Raw genomic sequence first — 24,083 nt, 5'->3', positions numbered from 1 at the left:
GGACGCTAAATATGCAATCACGTGCTTAATTGTCCTCAGATTACCGTTTTTGGCATCATCGACTTCTCGGGGTGACGCGTCGCTGGAGGAAGAGCGTCCAGCGGAATCCATCACTCACCGCTTTGGTCTGCATGAAGCAACAATCTGACTGATTGTGACCAGCTGGGTGCTTTATTTTGAAAAGAAGACGGTGAACGCTGCTGATGCTGAACTGAGCGGCTCTGCTCCACCGGCTAAAATTACACCATATTTGAATCTTTCTCCCACGCGCTGATCCGCTCGCTTCCAAAGGTCGATCATGAGCCTGAACTCGACATCACAGCAGCTTCTTCCACACATTAACACTCCAGGACTCACTTCCTCTTGCTGTATGTGTTTTCTTTTCCATTCAGCTCACGTACACTGGTGGTCCGTAGCTGAAAATGGCCACAATACATCTTTTCAGAGGGAAGCGGGGGAGGGGGGGGATGATGGGGTCTCTGATCAATACCACTAAATTGATTGCTTCCTCAGCTGAAATGTAAAATCTTAAAACTTAGTCTTGTGTGTAAGGTCATCAAGAACGTTGTCTTTTCTGTTGTCCTCTCTTGTGCTGTCTTTATGTTGGAGGTTTTGTCTTTAATCTAGACGTTTTGTTCATAGGGCGGTCTGAAGTGATGCATTACTCTGAGCTGCTCAACATGTTGACAAGACATTAGTGCAAGAGTCCACACAGAGCAGGAGTTCCCCTTATAAATAACTATAAAATAATTCCATTTCATTTGTCAGTTATATTTCATTGTTCCATTGCGGTTAAGATATAGGCATCACGGTTTGTCTCTTGTTGACTTTTCTGCCCACGATACACACAGGAGTCATGTAGAAACGAGTTGCTGCAGAGAGAAACGAAGAGTCTGCATGTGTGTCTGTCAAACTGTATGAAGGCTGTCAGGACTGATGTGTTCCAAAACTGGCATCAGTTAATAGAGCTACAAATCCAAAGTTACAGAAGAGAAACCAAAGGTTTTCTTTGAGGATCAGGTTGAACGCTGAAAATGGCTAAACTGATGAATGCAGTAACAAAAAGAATAAATCAATCTCTTCTTTCTTTTTCAAACACGGAACATCCCAACCAACCAAAAATGTTGGCATTGTGCATCTCTTTAAACCGCAGGATGAGTTTTATGACGGTGTTTTTGCAACCAAAAATATGTGTCTATGTGTCATATCAGCCTTATATCACGCTTGCAGATCAATGAAATGAAACGATTGCTTAGGTTACTTGGTTAATGTTAGAAAAAACATCATGGTTTGTGTTAGAATAAATACGTAACAACGTAACGTAAAAACGTAACGTAACAACGTAACGTAACAACGTAACGTAACAACGTAAGTACCGTAAATAAATAACAATCACCCTTAGCAGACTTCCGTAAGTAACAAGCATGACAATGTTACGTAACAAGCGTAACATCAACAAACACCGTTCTCCTGGGTGAAAGTCCTGTGTTTGTTTGACCAACACACCACTCCTCCCACGCTCAGTGGACTACTTCGCTTGCTGTACTCGGTATTACACCACGTTACTTCCAATAACTGTTGCTCTGTATACTACCTCACTCGCTCTGACCGAAAGCAAAAACTTCGACATTCAACGTATCCATAGTTTGCAGAAACGTACAATGCCAAAAACCTTTTCCCGGGGAGTGGATGACGATTTGGTCGGGGATTTGGTTTTGTTAGGCTGGTAGCGGCTGATATAGCTGCTAGCCTCGTTGCTCGGTTGAGTTCCCCTTTCAGAGTGTAATATACATAACATGCTTTTAGCAGTTTTTTTCCACTATATTCAATTTAGTTTAGATAAATAATCCAGGGCTGCAACTAACAATTATTTTCCTTATCGATTAATCTGCCGATTATTTTCTAGATTAATTGTTGGTACCATAAAAAAACAGTAACAAATCCCAATTTCTCAGTTTAAGATCCAAAGTCCAAGGTGATGACTTTAAATGTCTTGTTTTGTCTATTTAAAAAACCAAAATATTCAGTTAAATATAATATAAAACAGAGAAAAGCAGGAAATCCCCATATTTGACAGCATTTTCTGCCATTTCTGCATGAAAAACTACTTGCGATTGGTGATTAATCCATTATCAAAATAGTTGGCAATTATTATTCTGTCGATCTTCTAATCAATTACTCGACTAATCATTGCATCTCTAAATGAATCATAGTCATCCTCTAAAGCTGCTGAAGGAATACAAGACGCTTTAGTCTACTTTTGGCTTTTAGTAGTTTGGTGTTTTTCCACTATTTCCAATGAAATAATAATGCTAAGCATTCAATAGTATTTTAGACAGTAGTGAGCTTCCAACTTTGTGGCAACGGTTTGTGGCTTGTTCCTGTTATAACATGGCGACACCTCTGTGCAAGAAGTCACGTCTATGAAGAAATGGATTCTCAGTTTGGTGTTGAAGAGCTCGACTTGCCTGCACAGAGGCCAGACCTCAAACCCATCCAACACCTTTGGGATGAAGTGGAACGCCGACTGCGAGCCAGGTCTGATCAACCAGCATCAGCCTCTGGACCTCACTAATGCTGTTGTGGCTGAGTGTGAGAGGAAAAGATCCCTGCAACCGGGTTCCAACATTCGATGGAAAGTCTACACCCAGAAGGGTGGAGGCTGTTACAGCAGCAGATTCATGGCCATGGTCTTGGAATGACATGATGATAATACAATCAAAAGCAACAACAGCGCTATAAATTCTATCTTTGTGACACCTGGAATGTTTGGTTTACGGTGACACTTTGTCACAGCAGACATGTTGATTCAACTCTATTGTAATATATGAGCCTGTAGTGAGTCCTGGTGTTGTACTACACTCCGTTAGTTTTTCTCAATTGCTAAAACACTAAAACCCATTGGCTGAACAAAGTTCTCAGTTGCCTGAACTCATTTAGCTAATTGTGCAGTCTGTTGTCAATACCTTAAACTATTTCACATGGTAAAACACAATTTGCAGATCTCACTTAGACTTTTCAGCAAAACTCTAAACACATTCTCAGTCTCAAAACACATTCTGCACTCTAATGCACATGTCATCCATACTGGTAAACACAAGTGGCAACAATGAAATACAAATAGAGAACACATGTCATTGATTAAACACAATCACTCAAAATTGATTTCACTTGTATCAAATGATGTGACACAACCAATATAAGCCAGTTTAGAGAGCAAACAGGTGGTTGAACTTGGGAAGGACAAAGTCTGAGAATGGATAGAAGAAACAATGTGAGAGGACAAGGACGAGGACAAGTGTGTATGAGAGGTGGGCGACGAGGAGGAAGAGGAGGAGGGCAAGAAAGAGGAAGAGGAGGACGAATAGGAAGAGGAAGACAAAGAGTGGAAATATCTGATGAAATTCGAGCAACAGTCATAGACCATGTTATAGTCCACGGACTGACAATGAGGGAAGCAGGACTTAGAGTGCACCCCAATTTGAGCCGATTTTCTGTGTCCACCATAGTAAGGACATTCAGAGAAGAGAACAGGTACAGTATGCTACTGTATTTTTGTAATTGCAAATTTACTGTACTACACTATATGCAGCTGTTTCAATAGACATTTGTAAAGTTTATCACTGTATGTATTGTACTGCATGAATATTTTTTGTAACTGCACATCTACTTTTTGTAGAACTGCAAGTCTGCCACATGCAGGTGGAAGGAGAGCTATATTCACTCAGGAACAAGAGACCGTTATAGTGGGCATGGTCCTTCAAGATAATTCAATACGACTCAGAGAAATCCAGGAACGAGTGATACAAGACAACACACACTTCCAGGGAATCGACAGTGTGAGCATTTCCACAATTGACCGTGTCCTCCATCGTAACAGGATACGAATGAAACAAGTATACAGAGTACCTTTTGAGCGCAACTCACCAAGGGTGAAAGAACTGCGAGCTCAGTATGTGCAAGTAAGTGTACATTCAGACACATTTACTGTAATCCAGATTGTCTACAGTACTGCCACATACTATGTGAATGACATTACTCTTCAGTACCTACAATGTATGTGAATCAGAAGTGCATACAGTAGGCCTAATTGAACTCTACAATATAGCACTGTCTCTGTACAACTTACTAAATTCTACATACATTATATTGTATTCCTACACAGACAATATTTGACTTGGAATCCTTGGACAGACCCCATGAGTTAATCTTTGTCGATGAAGCAGGCTTCAATCTAACAAAGAGGAGAAGGAGAGGCCGAAACGTGATTGGACAGCGGGCCATTGTTGAAGTCCCTGGTCAACGAGGTGGCAATGTCACAATCTGTGCTGCTATCAGCAACCATGGTGTTCTACATCACCATGTTACACTCGGGCCATCTAACACCCAGCATCTTCTAAGATTTCTGGCCAATCTAAGAGATATTTTATTTGAGCAGCAGGGTCAAGAGCTAAATGAGAATCCCATTCCCACCAATGTGATAGTGCTGGACAATGTCAGTTTCCACCGAGCTGCTCAGGTAAGGGAATGGTTTAACATCAATGGTCCATACTCGCCTTTCCTGCGATTGAGGAGTTTTTCTCCTCATGGAGATGGAAAGTGTATGATAGACAACCCTACACCAGAGTAAATCTGCTGCAAGCCATGGAATTAGCCTGTGGTGATATAGGTGAGGAATCATGTCAGGGCTGGATACGGCACACAAGAGGCTTCTTCCCCCGTTGCGTCAGGAGAGAAAATATTGCTTGTGATGTCGACGAAGTGCTCTGGCCTGACCCAGCCCAAAGACAAGAAGAAGCACATTGATGACATGTTGACTCCTTTGATTTGTGTCCCTTTTACTGTAGTATTGTATACTGTAGTAGGCCTACAGTGCATTGTAGGATGTATAATGTACAATAAACAAATTGTATGGCCTTGAACATCGTGCTTTCTATTTGTTACAGTAACAGTACTGACTGCTCAATAGATTTTGACTGGTTGCAGGTTCATATCAACAAAGAACAAGAATTACAGTATCACAGAGACAAAGGACACGTTTGTGAGATGCAGGGTACAGTACTGTAAAAATAGGGGTACAAGGAGGAGGAAGAACAAAAGAAATTGCAAAGAGCAAAGCACAGTAGTAATTTCTGATCAATTTTGAGCTACTGTAATAGAACATTTTTTCGTTCATATGAAATTTGTTTTGAGATTAGAAATCTACTTCTCCCTGAGAACTATATGTTTTCAATGTGTTTTCTATTTATTGGTGTATTGTTTACTGACTGCTTGATAGTGTATATTATTTTCATCGCTTTGTTTATGATTTGAGAGCAGTGTTTGATTTTGAGCACAGGTAAAACTGTTTTGAGGCGAAAGTTTCATTTTGCAAGAGGATTCAGAGGTTTTGTAAATAGTGCTTGAAGATGAGGTTTTGTGTTTACAGTTTTGAGAAAATGGGTGACCGTTTCAAGAAATGTGTCTTAGCAATCGAGAAAAACTGTAAAGAGCACAAAAGATTTGAAAAATTAAATACTGTATATTTCAATGTAAATGTTGTTGCAGTACCCACATGTCACCTACAGAGGTCCATAAAAGTCACGCATTACTTTATGTCCCATTAGGAGGACTCATCAGTGAAACCCTGTAATGTATAACCACTAAATAAATACGGGCGGTTTCTACTATTTTGTTATTGATGTTTTTGGAGATTTATTTTTTTTTACTGCCTTTTGATCAAGTGGAGTTTGACTTTGATGATTTCAAACAATTAAACTCACATGAACACAGATTGTATCTGTTTCTTCTGATTCTGACAGCAGAAATTCTGATTACCAGTTTGACAACTTCAAACTCTTCACCGCCTTTTAATATCTTGTCTGCTGACACGCTGAAATGTTGGTGAGATGCAACATTTTGGGCATCACGTAACCTCTCATTGGAGCATTTCCTGGTGAGTGGATGAGTGCGTAATGGCTTCTGTCCGAAGCTTTCAAGAGAAATGATATTGATCTTTGACGGCTTGAGAGGGAAAACTGATGCCACCGGCTGAAGCTATTTTATTCCCGTGCGTGTCTTTCCATGTGTACACTTATGACTGAAACTGATCCACCAGCAGCCGGCACGATCTTTACTCAAGTGAAAAAAAGGTCCAACAAGAGAGGGAAAAATAATGGAAAAAAGGCATCAATTGTGAGAAAAAAGAAGCCTATAAAATCTAGATGTCCACATCGACATAGAGTGTTTGATTCTCCCAGAAATCCAGTTGTCCGACATTAGAAGCCTGTTCTACACTCGCTAACAGAGTCTCACATAAGACTTGATTCTTATCTCATTTACTGGAGCATGTTGGGGACCAAACGTAAAGCTGGAGCGAGATTAAACAGATTAATACAGTGTGCGTCCATGAAAACTACATTGGTGTTGATCCCATTGTTGACAGCAGTGACACCAATGGAGAAGCACATACACACTCATTAACACCGTACAGTACATGAATACAAGCTCATTATATGTTACAATGAGTTACGGTCCTCTGGAGAACAGGGACGATACATAAGTAGAGGCTCTTTGTTGATGAGAAGGAGGAATCAAAAAGGAGGAAAGAGAAGAAAATGGATAAGAGAGGAGAGGAAGGAGAGGAGGAGGATGGGAAAATGAGTGGGCGAGGATGAGAGGAGAGAAAGAGAAGAAGAGACAAGAAAAGAGAGAGGAGAGGAGAGGAAAAGGAAAGAGAAGGCGAGGGGAAGAATGATAATGAAGAAGATGGAAGGATGGAAGGGAACAGGAGAGCGGAGAGGTGAAAGGCAAGGAAGAGAGAGGCAGGTCCAGATGAACAGCCTTGGCAACCTCTGAACACAGTCAGAGGTCAGAGGTCAGAGCTGTTTCCTCTGCTGAGAAACACCATAAATAACCTCGTAAATTCATCACTGGCGACCATGGCAACACAGTGAGAGAGAGAGATGCACACGCCAACACATTCTTTCTCTGAATTATGGATATCTGTCTTCTGTATATATACAGTATACTGTAAGAAACACAGTCTCATTCCCATGGCGTCAAATACACAGAAACACAGGTGTCGAGGTGGATGGATGGAAGAAACACGCAAAGGACTTTAACTCAGGAGACCACTGTTCGTGTCCCATGTGACACCAAGTCAATGTTGACTTATTTGAATTATCACAAGTTGTATAATAATGAATTAATGAGATCATGATGTGTCTCAGAGTTGAATTGGATGAATTTATCCTTTATCACAGACGAACTGTTTAACCCAAGGAGCCCATTTACTGACGAGGCTCTGATTGGCTTCTGTCGACAATCAAATTAACCGACATCCTTCCAGTCAGTCCAGAGAGCCTGGATCTGCTCAGCAGGATGGTGGTGTAAGCCAGTCAGGGTTCAGACAGCTTTTAACGAAACTTCCTTTCTAAAACTCAACACACAAGACATACGATTATTATCCTCGATACTTGAAAACAATCCTGTGTTTTCTCACATTCTCAGAAGAGCACAATGCAGGACAAAGGACTGCGGAGGAAGAGCGTAAACAACATTACACAATCAATGCTTCCGAGCATATGCATTTGAAAGGATTATCTTTCAGCAGTGATGGCTGAAAAGGGTTTTAAAAAATGTATATTTCTGGGACGATGCCTTCACAGGAAACGCATGACAAGTAATCAGGAATACAGCCAGTGCTGCGACACACTCAACATCACCCTGATAGAAATCAATGGGAGCACACCGTCTGATACGCAGCAGCGGCATCCAATGATGTCGCTCGCCGGGTTGGCTGCTTTAATTCTGCTTTAATGCTTTAATTCTTCTCCCCCACAACATGTCATCAACGGTATAAAGAAACGCTGTTCATCCCCAAGCCCATCCCCTTTGAACACCAGCAGGAACAGCAGCTTCCATAGTTCTCTCCAGAAAGCACGAAAATAAAACAGTGGGATGAAAGTGTTCTGCCTGCTTCTACATCTGTGAAACGTCTCATTGAAGGCCTCGCCACGCAGCGAGCGGTGGCACGATTTCTTCCCCCACGGGGGAGGCTTTTCTCTGTCGACGTCTCCCGAAGCACATGACCGTCGATTGAATCGATTGTAAAAACGCCGACTAAAAGCATCTCGGTTCAACGACCTCGACGAGGTGCAGCTACATCGAAGACACACGGATGATCCCTGCACAGATCCTTAGCAATCATTCCTCGGTATCCCGGTGTGGACAACTGCGCACCAGCTCCCAGATCTGTTGATTTAACCCCGAGCCACAGCAGACGGCTCACAGGAGAGAGGCTGTTGTTAACGTATATATTCAGATCATGACCAGCTGCAATCAATGTGTGATTGTTAAGGCAGATTAGAGGGCAGTGTAACCTCCTCTGTATGGCTTCTGGCCCTGGGAAACAGAACTGAGTGCTTACTAATACTGACCCAGCTCTCAGAAGACACGAGAACTGAGTTTAGTTGCTGTTTCAGGTTGAAACCCCAGTGATCCATGTTTTAAGAGGGGCACAGGGGATCTTAAGGAGGAGTTAGCAGGTCAACAGTATGTGATACATAGTCGTGGTACACAGCGTCTGAAAGCTGGGAACCTGAAGATTAATTTGAAGTACAGCTCAGCACTGTCTGTCTTGTTTTACTAGTCATGAATCTGTAATAACCGTTGTGTTTTGGTTTGGAGCAAATTCAAATGTTGAAGGTTTAGAGTGTAAAAGGGCTTAGAACATTTTGATGGAAGTATATGACGGACATTCTCATGCTCACTTATGTGTTATAAGTTGTTAGAGCGATTGATTGGCAAATCTTACAAATATTACACGGGTCTGATGCCAAATTTTTGTAAGCTTAAGCAAAATACCACAATAAGACAGCAAGACGCCGAGGAACACCATAGAACAATCCATGCTTTGATATCTATAACTTGTAACGCCTGGAGGGAATTTTTTCAAACCTGGACTCAGGAATGAACTGATTTGAGTTTGGCGGTCAAAGGGAAAGACTGTATAGAAGAAGTGGACATGATGATGTTTTGAAGCCTTGAGTTCAGCATTATGGCCGCCGCCATCTTTGCTTTTTGCAACCAATGAGCGGAAGTTACCATATTTGGACGCCAGAGGAGTGACTTCAACACGAGTATTAAAACTAGTGACAAAAACAAGTGTCTGTGACTTACGATATTCATGAGAGTGAGGAGGTAGTTCTGCACATGCTCCTTGCCGTGAAACCGAACCACCGAGTCGTCAACCCCCAGCAGGATTTCAATGTTGTAGTCGTCCAATCCGGCATCTCGGCGGCGGCGGACGGTCTCATTGACCTGCCGGGCTACAGAGTCCAGGGTCCCGGGTACGTCCAGCTCTGGTTCTGTACAGGGATCGAGACAGCGGACATGGAAGTGTTAGCAAGACAAGAAGTCTTTAAACAAACACGTTTAATCACACTGCACAAATGGTATGCGGTTATCTAAACAACACACGTTTCTGTGGACAACAGCTGCTATGGAGCTTTTACTTTGAAATGATTAGTGAGTAAATTCACACCTTTGGTCCACTGTTACGTTGAAAATGACACAGATTCACAAGAATTCAGTACTGAAGCTGACAAGTGCATTGAATCAATATGAATAAATTTCTTGTAGTGGCAGGACTACAGGAGTTCACACTATGTGGCAAAGGTGTTTTATATATATATTGATATATTATTGATGAGTGCAAACAATTCACTCTACCACTCGCCAAAATACCAGGTTTGTTTTCTGGTCCCAGCTTCTGAAATTAATGGATTTGTTGCATTTCTCTGTTCATTGTTATTGTAAACATTTTTGGACTGTTGGTTGAACATATTAACATATCTCAGGATGACACTTTGGGCTCTGGAAAACTGTGACGGACTTTTAGAACATTCTGAATGTATTTTTCATTCAGCCAGTGTGGCACAAAACCACTCGTATGGTAATAAATATTTCCATCATTCGCTTTTTTAGTGTGCATTCAGATCCATGCCCTTTAGTAAATGATAGTATGTATTTCATAAATGTGCAACGTAGTGCACTGTACACACAAACACAGCTAATGTTCCTGACATGTGGTTCACTGGTGGCTCTTAATGAAGACTTGAGCTCCTTTGTCGAGGAAACCCTCAAGACTCAGAGCTCATGATGCTTGAAGTCTCTTCACTGCCTGTAACAGCACAAATAAAATACACGATATGTCACTATTTTTAGGCATTTTTACAATCTACAGATTAGTTGTTGTGGTAATAAAACAGGAAAATCAGGTTTGACTTCAAAGCACGTTTATGTCTCCACTCAATATGAAAATGAAGTGAATCATCAGATTTGACAATATTCAGTTTGCTCTGCACTTCCTGGCAAAAGCTTATTCGTCCCGTTTTGAAGAAGCATGTATATATAACCTCCCCCACTAATTGCGCTTAGCTTTCCACTGAAGGCTGAGGTGTCGAACCCGTCACTGCTGATATGGAATCCTTCACCCGGTTTCCTCGGTAAACCTTCTCCGAGGACCGATCAAGTGGCCACAGATATCCCTTACTTTACACTTTGCTTTACGGTAGACGCACAGGAGATTCAATTTTCCACTGTAATGACGGGGAACTGCCGAATCCTTCGGGTGTCAGCAGCTTAGCTGGTCGTAAAAAGCCAGCATGAGAGTTGCAGGGTGAAAACTCGGTGGGGAACTTCTTGGCATGTGAATGAATCATCAGAGAGCGTTTTTAATTTGCTGGAGCTTCAGGCCAACAGTAAGGCTGTCTGCTTTTTTTTGCTTGGTTTGGTGTCAACCGCATTTTTTAGTTAGTTTGGTAATTTTGGTCAATTTCGAACGCGTTTGATGCAATCTCAAAACGAAACTAGAAAAGTGCACTCTCTCTCCACCAGATGTTTCTCCCCCTCCCCTCCCAAACAAGGAGGAGTTGAATCTCATTATATGGTCCTTCTCAACTTCCTTACAGTCAAAATTGCGATGAAGATATAAAAAACATGGACTTATTCATCACTTATCGTGCCGAACTTCAGTGGACCGTAACATGTCGGGGTAGACTAAGTCTTGTTCTTAGCCGAGACGATTGCCGGACGTGCCTTTTGCTACTGAAGCAGTGTTTGATTGCTCCTACCTGCCGTTTAAGAGGAGGGAGGAGTCAGCACTCAACGACAAATAAAAAACAATAAAATAGGTTTTGAATCGCTGCAACCACAAGAGGCCATTGAGCAAACAGTCATTAATGAGCACAGACAATATTAGACTGATGTGCCCATTAGTATGCGAGATTAGCTGTGGACAGACAGACACACACACACACAACCGAACGCATGATCTCCCCTCAGGCTTGAGCCTGCTGGAGGAAATGAAAAGTCTGAACCTTGGGTGCACTCAAGGTTTAAAACAGAGTTTTTCAAATGTTTTCTGAGACCTTCTCTATGATTACAAACTTCACTCCAGCACAAGTTTACTACTTATTATAACCTACAGTTTAACAAACTCTGAAACTCTTTATTGACAGAAACACTGCAATCTGAACATCATTAATATTTCCATCAGTGAAGCAAAATACGTCAATGTTCTGTTTGCTTTTACTGTGCGCTAACAAAAACAACAATCTTACGTATACATGGTGTGAAAATGTAATGTGTCAAACAATGAAATTGACTTTAAAATCTCATTAACTGCTAACAAAGCCGCTGACATTTACTGTATCAGCTACAGCTAAAATGCTTGACTGATGATGGTATAGGCTTTGTGCTGCACAGCTTGGAGTAAACGGTGTAGAAGTTTTTTCAACAGTAAATCATTTTTTGCAGACTCTCTGGTTGTGTGCGTGACGGGAGCGCTGGGGAATTCTTTTTGCAGACGAGCCCATCTTTATTCAAACCGAAAATATGCTGAATGTCCATAAACGTCCGCCTGTAGTCCCCATGAGAGACATCACAGGCTTTGAATGAAAATAAATGGGTTCATGTAGGCTCACGGAGCCCACTTACAAACAAACCGGTCAGTAAACAAAGGGCACGTGGAGTCACAAGAAGCTTGTGTGTTATAGAGGCTTTGGTGAGCTCCCCTCCTGCCGTGTTTTGGCAGCGGGGTGAGGCAAAACAAATTTGCTTCCAGTGACGGTGGTTTCAGCCAAACGTGACGGACGTGTCAGCGCTCGGCATTAACCTTCTCTGGCGTTCAAGCCAGTTAAGATCATTCATCAGATGAACACAAGCCACTTTCAAAACCCATTCAAGCGTATGTATCAGTGACCCAAAGTGCAGCGCTCTTGGGAGAATGTTAAGAGATTTCCAGGCGTCTTAGTACAGTTTTTGTGCGCTCTCACCTGGTCAAATTAACATTTAGTATGAACTATGATCCCACTGAAATGCCATGAATACGAACGTGTGTATGTGAAGACAGGCGAGGCAGAAGCTCCTCCGTGCTCTGGTGAACTTCCCCTGAATAAATAAATGATTAAAGCAGAACAAAAATAATAATAATCCTATATTTCATCCACATCGGGGGAAGATACTGCGCTGGTAAATACTTGGAAATCTCAAGCCATAAATAAAAGCGCAGGCCATTTTTCTTCTCTTTTTTTCCAGGGATGCTTCGGGCCGCAGACAGGCCGGTGATTGAGTGGAGCGGGAGCTAAAATAAATAAGAAGAAATGGCTGCCACCTCAGCTGTGGCCCAGGCTCCTACAGTGTTGGGATTGTGGAGTGCATTCCTCCTCTCCCGTCATGACACAGGCATTCTTGTGCAGCAAGCCACCCCAACCACCACCACCCCCCCCGAGTAAACAGGCTTTCTAAGGTACCTACTTCAAACGCACAGGACTTCCCCTCAGCAGCGCTCCTTAAGACCGCTAGTGTGCTTCAGTCAGCGGCCAGCACCCCCCCCCCCCCTTCTTTCCCTCCGTCCTCCACCTCGCCCCATAGCCCAGTCCCATGGGAGAGCCCCACCATGCAGCCCAGGAGATGGGAGTGGCCCCCAGCCAGCATCTGCCCACACGTGGCACCGAGCAGCAAAGGTGGCACCGAGGCCAGCCAGGGCGGCCGCAGGCTAAAAATGGCACAGAGGCAGGCGACTCGACATCAGCCCGGAGAGGAAATCTACTGTGTCTGCTGTGACGCCTTCAGTATCCACACTTGCACTCCCTAAACTTCATTAGGAGAAAGGACACAGATTGTATTGCCAGAATTAACCTGGGTGAGGGTTTTCTCCCCTGAGGATGCAGATCTTTATATGTCTAATTATGAATGCTTATACATCTGACAGCGAACAGATGTTGATTTATGGGAAAATGCCCAACAAGTATCCAGTGTATTACAGCAACAAGAAGAAGCATTAAAATATGAGCTGTAATCCTTTTATCTGTTTCTGCTGTGTAGTGATGCTGCGGGATTGGCCTACTGTATATAATGTAGCTCTCCTGTATGAAATGATACGGAAATGCACATTTAAAAGGGGGGGGGGGGGAATACGTATTTGGCGAAACTGTCAAAACAGCGACTTCCCTCACACTCGGCCACATCTTACCTGTAGCACCTTTAATGTCAAAAGGACACTCTAAACCGCAGTTTGATCCTGATGAGCAGATGGCGCTCCGACAGGATCGGCTTCAAAGATCAGAAATAGCGAATTCATCAAACTGCTCTCGCAGCATCAAGCACACTGCGACATAAGCAGGTGCCAGCCAAATCGCTCCAATTTCACGCTGGCTTTCCTGGTGAGCGGATAACTGAAAACGGGCTCAGAGTGTCATCTAACCGGCCGTGACAATGGCAGGATCACGGGGGCCAGGAGAGCGTCAGAGCAGCGACCCCGACCGTTCAAAGGAAACGATCTCAAAGGAGTCCAGTGAACAAAAGAGGTCACAAAACAACTCATTAAAACATGTTGTGAGTGTGACCAGCTGAATCCTGGTTCCAACTGGTGCACCTGTTATTCGGGCGGGAAATAAATGTTCATTTAGTTGCGATAAAGCATTAAAGCCCCCTCTGAAATTTTTGTAGAACACTTCAGAATTGTAAGCACAGCTAGCGGTACAAGACAGTAGAAACATGTAATATATCATGTAACCTTAATCACAGACTAGTCTTAAATTAAAATCTTAAGATAAAGAAAAGGTATCTTCCATGGGGGCAGGTGACCTGAACTCTTTTACTTGCGTTAACCCTGTACATGGCAGCTGGCAGGTGCTAATTTTATTCCTTGCCATTGACCAATAATGTCAATCTAAAAACAGTTCATGGTGTAAATAACCTCCCACTGTGCCATCATACATACCCAGTGAGACAAGGGCTAGAAATCTTAGGTTTTATTTTTTTAATTATCCCAATTAAAACCCCAGCCCAGAATTGACAACTATTTTGCAATGAAAGCAGCAGTAGCTCCAAAGATTAGCTGATTCTAGCGAGAAAATTGCGAAGTCGGCAACTCCGACAGCCCCTCCCTTCAGGCCTCCCTCCAAAGCCACTCCCCCAAAATGATCTTAATGAATCTAAACAGCAAACATGGCTACTGTTAGTTCTCACAGCTGTGAAGCTACAGCAGCTTGTGGGCCGGCAGGATACACACAGGCTGACAGGATGGCAGGGAGACGGGAGTCCAATCATTACAGTCCAGTAAAATGATTGGACGGGTTTGTTACAGTCCTGCGACATCAGAGCATTTGATTGATTGATTGCTGACAGGATGTAATCAGAATTTCAGCAAAAATGACAGCAAAGTGCGAAGCTGACAAATCAACAAAAGGATGCGAGTGTGAATTGAACACAAGGTGTCAGATGTTGGACCTTCACAGAACACCATGTTCCTTCACTGCAGTGACTGTAACAGCATCACGGTCCTTATCTCATGACAAGAACCGTAATAGAGTTATCTTTCAGGAACATTCAACAACCTCAATAACCTGGCCACACACTAAATTAGATATATATCTTATAGAAAACAGTCTCCACCAATAAACCATAGGCATTTGACATCAATGTCAGCTGTAACACTGCAGCGCTGAGGGCCGCTTGTTATTCATTGCAGCGGAGTGAGGCAGTTGTTTGCGGCGCGGTAGTAACTTATTTGTTGGGTTTTCTTTTCTTTCCCATTTCTCTTTTTGTAAAACACCAAATGGTCTGATTTATATCCTCGATTAGTCCGGGTGGAAAAAACTAAACAAAAGCCATTATTGCCACAAATCTTTGCTGGTCGAAATCTCATTTTACAGTCGCCTTGAATAATGTTTTGTTATTTGTTTGCTGTTGCTGCACAATGTCAAACAGCCTGGGGCTGGATATGGCTTTCAGAGAAGTACAGGTCTGTGAAGGACGGCCTGAAATCAGGTGCACGACACCACTAGGTCCACCTTAACATTGAAAACTAAATTACCATCATTTGGATCTTTATCATTCGACCAGAGTGGTTCCAGTACCACGGTGTTCTGGAGCTGCAGCTGATTCAGTGCTGCCAATTTACTTCTTGTCATGTAAGGGAATTCTTGACTTCCGAGGGCAAATAAAACATGGGATAATTACACTGGATTTTATGGCTGAGGCGCTACTGCTTTGGCCCTTTTCTTCCCTCCGCCCCTATAGAGTTGAAAATGAGCAGTGACAGCAGCACAACAGCAGCCTAATTACCAGCAGCGCTCCGCAACGGGAGAAAAGATGCTGGCCGAGGCAGTGCACACAGTGGAGAGACGCCACGCAGGTTTGTGGTGCTGTGTTGAAGTGTGGTAGAGGGTTTTAAAAAGCTGTGTTTGTGTCTACGACGTGCATTCTATGTGGCCCACTTGAAGCTTCTGGAACACTATTAACAGGCTCGCGGGGAGTTGTAGGCACACTCCTGCTCCCACTGGGCCTTGTATTAAAGCAGTACTAATGATTTCTAAGTCTTGGCTGCTCTGCCTCAGAAAACAAGTCTTCTAGTGCAAAAGTAAAAGATCATTTATGACAGAAATGTTCCTTAAAAAGCGTGTCAGAGATGCTTTTACCCACATTAACCGTGAATGATGCTGCACCCCGTGATATATTACATAAAACACTTGAAACTAAATGATATATTTGACTAACTTACTGTACCGTACGAAGCCGTTTGCAAAAGTTCCTGTTCAGGAGAAGATTGTTTAAACTGAGATAACTTCTGTTTGGTGCAATACAAGTCACATGTAATTGATTTGAATTGTATGTCCCTGGTACCTCTATGGAGCCTCTTAGCATTGTTTTGGTTTCACGGCCCACAACCTTTTTGTTCACTCTCAGTGCTTCTAGATTTTTCACTCAAGAGTTGTTGGAGACTTGACGACAACTGCAACAGATATTGAATGAATGTTGGATATTTGTGAAGTGGTTCCAAAGAAATGTTCATGTTGCTCTTTGTCCACTGGCTGTAAATAGGCAACTGGTTGCTCACATGTTCACTACAACAACTTTCAAAGCCGATAATACGTCAATGTTGACTTCACAAGCTTGATCTTGATGAAATATATGAATTAATAGACAGATACCGCTCATCTGCTGTGTTAAAACTAGCCATACTAGCCACTAGCTGTCCGGGCAAGCAAGCTGGCTAGAAATTAACATTTATTTCCAATATTTATTCATAATTTATTTCAATAGAGCGGAAGAGTTAGGCTCTGTTCACATGCTGTGTTTTTTGCGTCCTTAAATCTATTGTTAGACGGGCAGAAGACGCACTGAAAAGCAAGAGTGACGCCGTTAAAGTGTTCTCAAGAGCCTATTTCTAAGGCTTCACACCAAGATAACAATAGTACAACTTTTGTAAAGCTGCAGCCTGCATCTCACGTCATGTGACTTTACTTTCTTCTAACAGTCTACGGAAGATATATGAAGGAGATTGTTTTAGAGCAGGGCTACACAGAACTTTATGATCCGTGCTGCAAACTATTTCACCCTCTTCTGTCCAAGGATGTCACAACATTATTGAAAGGTCGCCCGAACTGACAGGCAAAGCTACCGTGAGGAATTGATGGTGCCGATGGTGCCATTTATCTTTCTTTTGACTTTGTGTAGTGTAGTCACCGAGGTTTATTGCTAAATTACCGCAATGCCATCATCGTCATTGCAGTGTGCAGGTTTACCAGGACAGCTGACCTGTCAAGTGATACAGAGCCCGGTCCTGATTCTATGGATGAGGCACACCCGTCCTCACATGGGTCAGGGGAAAAAGAATGTTAACCAGACAAACGTCCTCATGTCAAACTTGCAACATGCAGGGCTCTCAGATTGCGGGGAGCTTAACATTGGAAGGCCGGCCATGTTTTCAGTGTGTTTTTCCGAGTAGCTCAGGAGCAGGAAACTCTAAAGTGCAACTATAAACACAGACAACGCTAGAGCGCAACGCAAATGGGACCTTATCAAAAATACATTTTCACTCCGTCAATAATTTCGCTCTAACCACCTTTTGGACAAATTGCCATTAAATTCCATTTTTTATTTTTCATGCTTTTATTTTTCTTCGGCTTTCTCTATGATTCTGCTGGCACAAAATCTTTGGATCAATACCACTTTGGTAGGAGAAATGTCTCATTTTTATATGAAAATATCCACAGGACTTAACGGTCGGCAGGCAAAACTGATAACAATAAAAAAAGTCATTTGACATCTAATACATAGTGGAGCGAATAGACCAAAGTGGTACCTGAGCATCCGCCACTGTGCCTGCTTCTAAAGGATTCATTTTGCACGCTGGAGAGCCGGAAAATAAACTCATGGAGCTGGTGACGGCACACCCAAAAAAACATTTCAGTTTTGATATTCCTTTAAAAGTTAGAGGACACGATTCTTGCTGCAAACGTTTTGCTGAAAACAGCAGCAGCTCAGTCAGTTAGCGGTGTATTTAGTGATACAAGGGTCTTCTTTTCTCAGAAAATTATAATTAAAAAATGTGGATCTGTGATCTAAAATGGGCAATGATGGCGGCGAGTCTGAGTTTGAAAAGGCTCTCAGGTTTGCACTGCAGTAACGTCAGCACACCAAATCAATGTCTATCACATTAAGCCCACTGTGGATGTTTAAACCAGTTACCTACAAATAATAATGAAAAGCAACAACAAGGGATTCGTGTGGCAATGTTCCAGAGCGGTCACTCATCGGGGTTGTTGACGACAGCTGACCGGGACTGCTGGCCAGTTTCTCTTTAAATTTCTTGTTGAACTTTGGCATGCAGGATTCTTATTTGAGGTTTTAATCCTCCGAAAATCGAGCAGTGGAAATGTCAAAGTCTATTTATTTGCAAATCAGAAAATCAAAGCCTGAACCACGACTCAAACACAATCCGTATATATTAATGGAGCCATGAAGGCTTTCAGCAGTTAGTTTTTGATGTGAGTGACACTGAATTCTTGTTATTGATGTGAACTCCGATTCATTTGATTTGCCTTGAATCACATTCCAATTGTGTTAGTTCCTAATGTGTTAATCTTGATACCAACTAATCATTAATGGCATTTTAAAAAAGCAAACAGGTTAAAATCCTTACGGGTCCCAGCTTCTCATCTGTGAATATTTCCTGTTTTTCTTGATCTACTATGATAAATGATCGGGTCAGGGACAAACAGTCGGATTATTAAACTAGACATTTGGAGATGTCACCATGGACTTGTTTGTTTGTTTGTTTTGCTTTAACAAAATTAAAGTACGATATTAAAGGATCAGTGTGACATTTAGGGGCATCAATTGTCAGAAATGGAATATAATATGATGAAGTGTCTTTAGTGTATAATCACCTTAAAATAAGAATCGTTGGGTTTTCGATACCTGAGAAAGGACATTTATATCTACATGTGGAGCTGATGCTCTATACGGCTGTCATGTTTCACCTCACCGCTAGATGACGCCAAATCCTTCACACTGCAGCTTTAAGAAAGTGTCCTTTTATTATTGTTGCCGAAACTGTAGTGTGTGTGTCACATTGGCCCGAGCCTTAGAATTGAGACCTGGACTTGAAAGACTTAAGTCACAAAACTACGCCTTGAGTTGTGATTGGACTCGACTCCCTACAGACTTGAGTTGACATTTAACATCCAAGTATCATGTTTTTGACTTTGTAAAGTCCCAGAAAAACTGAAAGTAATCAAGAGAGCAACTTATATTTCAGTGTTGGTGTTAGTATGAGATAGACCGAAGCCCAAACATACAAAAAAAAGATCCAATTTGACGTCATGAACGAGAATCATCCCTCCGTTATTAGGCCGGAACGTTAAAAGGACTTGATTTAAACAATTGAAAGAACTCAAGAAACGAATAATCTTAACAGCTTTGACAGAAATATGTCCAAACAATGAGCCAGTTTAACGGTCAGGACTCAGAACATTTCATTGAGCTTGTGAAGACTAACCTGACTTGAACTTGCCCTCAAGGATTAGACTTTACTTGACTTTGACTTGCCTCAAAACACTTGAAAAACATATATATTTTGCGGATCAGTAAGGAGAAAACGGTCTTTATTGAGACGGGCTGTGATTGTTTGTAACAGCAGCTGGTTTCTGTGTTTGAAACTATTCAACTGTTTCTCTTTGTCACTCTAATGAGTGATTTATTTTTTCTTCTTTTTTTCGGAGCCGTCTTATTAACGTCAAGAGCACCTGAAGGTTCCCTGCATGTGATTGATTGAGAGTTTTGCGTTATATTTGTGTTTGGAGGACAAACTCTGCCAGAATCAAAGCCTGTGCTCACAAACGGTCTCTGACAACCTGGAATACAGCCTGAGACGCTGCACACGGTACTTTATTTCTGTTGTTTGTGGAGAGCAAAATCACAAAGTGTTGTTCTTCGATCTATGTTCATGTACGAACAAGATACAACGTGAGAAACTGTGAGATTTAGAAGAGTTTGATTTGCATATTGTTTTAACTTGGACAGAGCCAGGCTAGCTGTTTCCCTCTGCTACCAGTCGTTATGCTAAGCTATGCTAACCACGTCCTAAATGGAGCTTCTTACCTGAACAAACGTGAGCGGATTTAGTAAGAGATCAAATATGGTAACACTTTCTATGACACCCATGTCTATAATGCATTATAAACAAACATATAATGCATTATAATATTGTATTATTATAGTTTTAGGCACCCATAAACAATCAAAATGCTTCACAACAATAATCATAACACATTATAAAGCAGATTTACATAAAGTAAAAAATTACCACACATTAAAATGCTTTATAACAGTAATTATAATACATTATAACAATATTATAATGTATTGCAACTATGGGAACCATAATACATATGATCCTTGCAAAAAATATGAAGTATTATGATACTTGATTCCATATACAATGCTTTAAAATGTGTTATGATTGTTGTTACAAAGCATCATGAATACATACGAGTGCTTATGACTTTAACTATTAAGTGCAATAAGCAGATCATAAAGCTTTATAGGCATGTTTATCATGCATTATAGACATGGGCGTCGCAGATTTAACTTGAACCTGCTTTCTGCTTACAACATAAAAACGTCTCTGTGTTGCCAGCGTGCTTATCTGTTGTCGGACCGTCAGACTGGTGTGGAGTGTGTTTGTGTGCGAGTCGAGAGGCAGAGGGAGAGAGAGCGTTGAGGCAGACAACGGCGGGCCTTGTTGGGGTCGGTCGGTTACAACATGCTGCAAAACTTAGGCTTCATTCATGGTGGGGCGCGAACTGCCTTCTTGGAAGAAATGCTCACTGTATTTCCTTTCACAGAGTTCAATATGTTTTGGTGACCTGCATCCGTTTTTTTTCTCTCTCTCCACTCTCTCAAAGAACAAACAACCCAATGTCATCGTCAAAAGATCAAGTGACAAGCTGTTTCCACTCTCTCCCGGCCCAACACAACTGATAAAGTACAGGAATGTGGGAAGCTCACATACTGGGAAATGGGTGGTTTTGGGTGATGTCAGATTGTGAATGGAGCCTATTTTTATCTCGGCCGTGAATGTTTGTGGTCCCGTTTGTTTTCATTTTACATGACAGAATAACAGTTAATGGACGACTACTTTCTGAATTCTTTCTAGCCTTTTCTATTCTTGATTTCAAAGGCATTTTGAAGCTTGTGACCATCGAACACAATCTTCATCGAAATGGGGACAAAAACATAATTTCTTCGGTAAAAGTAAAGAAAGAATTACCAACTAGCTGATGAAATATTTTGAATGGCTCGGAGGATTTTGAGTCCGCAGGTTTTTCCAGACGATCACCAGCTGATTTCCCTGATGATTGTTTTTTGTCTCTTGCACGGTTGATGGGTTTTAGAAGTGAAACAGAACGGTGCAGGAGCTTCCTCTGAAAAACACTTCACCTCAGCGATGACGACGACAGGTTTAAAATTAAAATTAGAATCAAGAGTTTGATTTCAGAAGTGTGATTAAAAATAACAAATGATGGAACTGGTCATTGTGGCTTCCATGTAAATGACTGTCAAGCTTTAAGATAGAAACAAGCTTTTGCAGCGCAAACAAAAGCATCAACCAATCAGGATGAGTTTTGCAAGGAGCAAAAACACCTCCAACGTTTCTTCCAAATAGAGAATTGAGATGAAGATAAAGGGATCTTCCGGAGACTTTCTGCATTATGGAGCCCACAAAACAAGCGCACTTCTTTTTCTTTAAATCCGCCTCCCAGCCACTCGATCCAGCCTCGTTCTTATTCCCATGACCGAAGGAAGAAAAATAACTCTGGACTCCGCTATTAGACTTTCAGGACTTTATGATTTAAATAAGGGCTATTTCAAGTGTTCACACTGGGATGTGGATTTATCTCAAAAACATTTATTTTTTGGGGAAAAAGTCTTTTTTGGGCCCCCACGGCATCACATGACCGACCCCAGAAATCATAATTCCACCGTTTTCCGCCATTACATTTTGCTTCAAAGCCCGGCTCTCTTCCTGGAGGCTTGATAACAACAGGGAAGCTCTGTGTATGTATATATATATATATATTCAGAACCTTTTTAAACCAAAACCTGGGCACCTAGTGTAGAAGAGCTACAGTTAGGTGGTAAAAGCACAACAAGTACGTGAGGATTGAACAAACCCTCCACTTCCCGTCACTGACCATTAAGAAGCGAGAGAGCAGCGTTTGAGATTAAACAGCTCTTCAACAACAGTCCGAGTTCTGGGCTATGTTTTAGATGAGCGTGGTGAAATCTCCAGACATGTGGGCAGTGTTATTGCAGCTCTCACATTCTTACACAATGAAAAGATATTTGAGTTAGGCGATGAAAAGTAAAAGTGTTGCAATACCAGGGAAAGTCCAAAACACAAATATCTCTCTGCGTCCCACAAACAGCTGCAATCCATCCTTTAGGTGTTAGCTCTCTAAAGCACACATAGTAGTGGACGTAGTATCACAACAAGCAACAAGAATTTGAGGTATTTTGGCTCCAGCTAGCAGGCGGACTAGACGGAGAGAAGAAAGAGTCGCTCATGAGCAGCTCCCAAGCTGCCATGTGACTTTTGGAATTTGACTGGATGATTCACAGCGAGTCAGGAGAGAACACAACACAAGCGGTTCTTGATTCAAAAATACTGGTCAGTGCTTCCAAGGATCTTTTCCACCCTGCTTCCAGATCCTTGGCTCGGGCCGGGGTCGGTAATTATCACCAGGTTTCAGATGGAAAGAACTCATCATCAGGCGCATTCAGGGTTTCGTACTTCTGGAGACGCGAGGCAATGTGGATAATATCTTCCCAATGTGCCGCTACGTCATGCAAATAGGGAAGAAGTGTCAGGTGGAGAAACGAGATCGGCTTCAGTGAGGATTTATTTACTCTGCTGGTGGAACTGAAGAGGGAGGCGACGTCTGTGTTCAGCATGTGCTTTTATCTTTGGATCTACGAACCTTTATTGTTGTTTCCACAACAATAAAGGTTCATTGCTTTTCCTGTTCTAGTTTGTTTTATATTATCTTAGATTTTTAATGGCATTTTCTTTTATTGTATTTAAATGTCCTTGAATTGCCTTGTTGCTGAAATGTGCTATATAGATAATGTTGCCTATCATTAAAAACCACTTCTCACATCCACATCCTGTAATTCAAAGCACACGCCTCATGTCCCGACAATAGAAATCAGATGGGGATGTGCCATTGTTGTTTTTACGAGTTCTTCGAGCTCCATCATGTTTGAAGGAGGGAAAAGAAAAGTGCACATGTGTGTTTTTTTTATGTTTCTAGTAGCAGGTAGCTGTAGAAGGAAGTCAGAATACAACACCACTGAGGGGGAAATAAGAAAAGCCATGAGCTCTTTCTGAATATAAATTTACTGATACAACAAGCCATCAGAGCACAAGCTACTCATTAAAAACAGCTCGGCGGGCGCAGCAGTGAGATACTTCACAAGCTCTTTTGTGTTGTGAACAGAGAGGACACCGACATTAGATCTCAGTCACGTCCGCTGCATTGCCTCTACTGACGACAACTGCACAGCAAGAAAGAGCTGCAAAACACAGCTGCTGTGGACGGTGTGATACAGAGCCGAGGCTTCCAACGGGGCACAAACAAACAACAGAAAAACAGCTGGCGATCTCGGGAGAAATGGCCACACACCAACAAACCCAGCACAGCATCAGCCCTCCGCTGGCGGACTACCTGCTGCCGGCTTCCTCATGAAGCTGAGGAAGATGGACACGGTTCAGTGCAGCTGTTAGATAATGCTTTGGTGAGGAGATTATTCAAACGGGCGAGTGCAGGTCGTCCTCGGTTGGATCCCTCGCGCTTGTTTGATGGTGTTAAGTCGCTGGCTGTGGATGTGTCGGTGAGATGTCGGGCTACAGCAAGATGTTGTGGCAGAAAGAACAGTTACAAAAAACAACACATTAATATTTACCACGTGGTCAGTGGGTCATTGTTGTGCGGTTGCTTGAGTTTCGTCTTCTTTTCTGGTTAATTCTAGTCAAAGAGGAAGGCAGTTGTTTATGTATTTATGTTAATTGATAATCAGTTGTTTGCACAGGATGCACATTATTTTTAAGAAGGGATTAATTGTTGGGCCTGGACATCAGGGCTTAGCGATGTGGTGTTCTGCTAGTGTGCAAATGTATATATGTATTTATGTATTGACGAGTGAATGCAATTAATTTTGTAGCTTAGAGACCTGATCAGACAGGG

At 42.1% G+C, this 24,083-nt stretch overlaps 1 protein-coding gene across 1 annotated transcript in view; it reads right to left on the bottom strand.

Moving 5' to 3' along the window:
- The window catches only part of adamts3 (ADAM metallopeptidase with thrombospondin type 1 motif, 3), a 120,690-nt gene that overhangs the window by 56,446 nt on the left and 40,161 nt on the right, over positions 1-24,083 (bottom strand). Inside the window, exon 5 of the mRNA XM_031870549.1 lies at positions 9,163-9,350. Within this exon, the coding sequence (XP_031726409.1) occupies positions 9,163-9,350 (188 nt within the window). The remainder of the gene's footprint in view (positions 1-9,162; positions 9,351-24,083) is intronic.

This window comes from Anarrhichthys ocellatus, unplaced genomic scaffold, assembly GCF_004355925.1.
Source record: "Anarrhichthys ocellatus isolate YVR2014 unplaced genomic scaffold, GSC_Weel_1.0 scaffold53, whole genome shotgun sequence".
NCBI lineage: Eukaryota > Metazoa > Chordata > Actinopteri > Perciformes > Anarhichadidae > Anarrhichthys > Anarrhichthys ocellatus.
The sequence above is the reverse complement of the archived record's forward strand: the minus strand, read 5'-3'. Positions and strand labels throughout refer to the sequence as shown.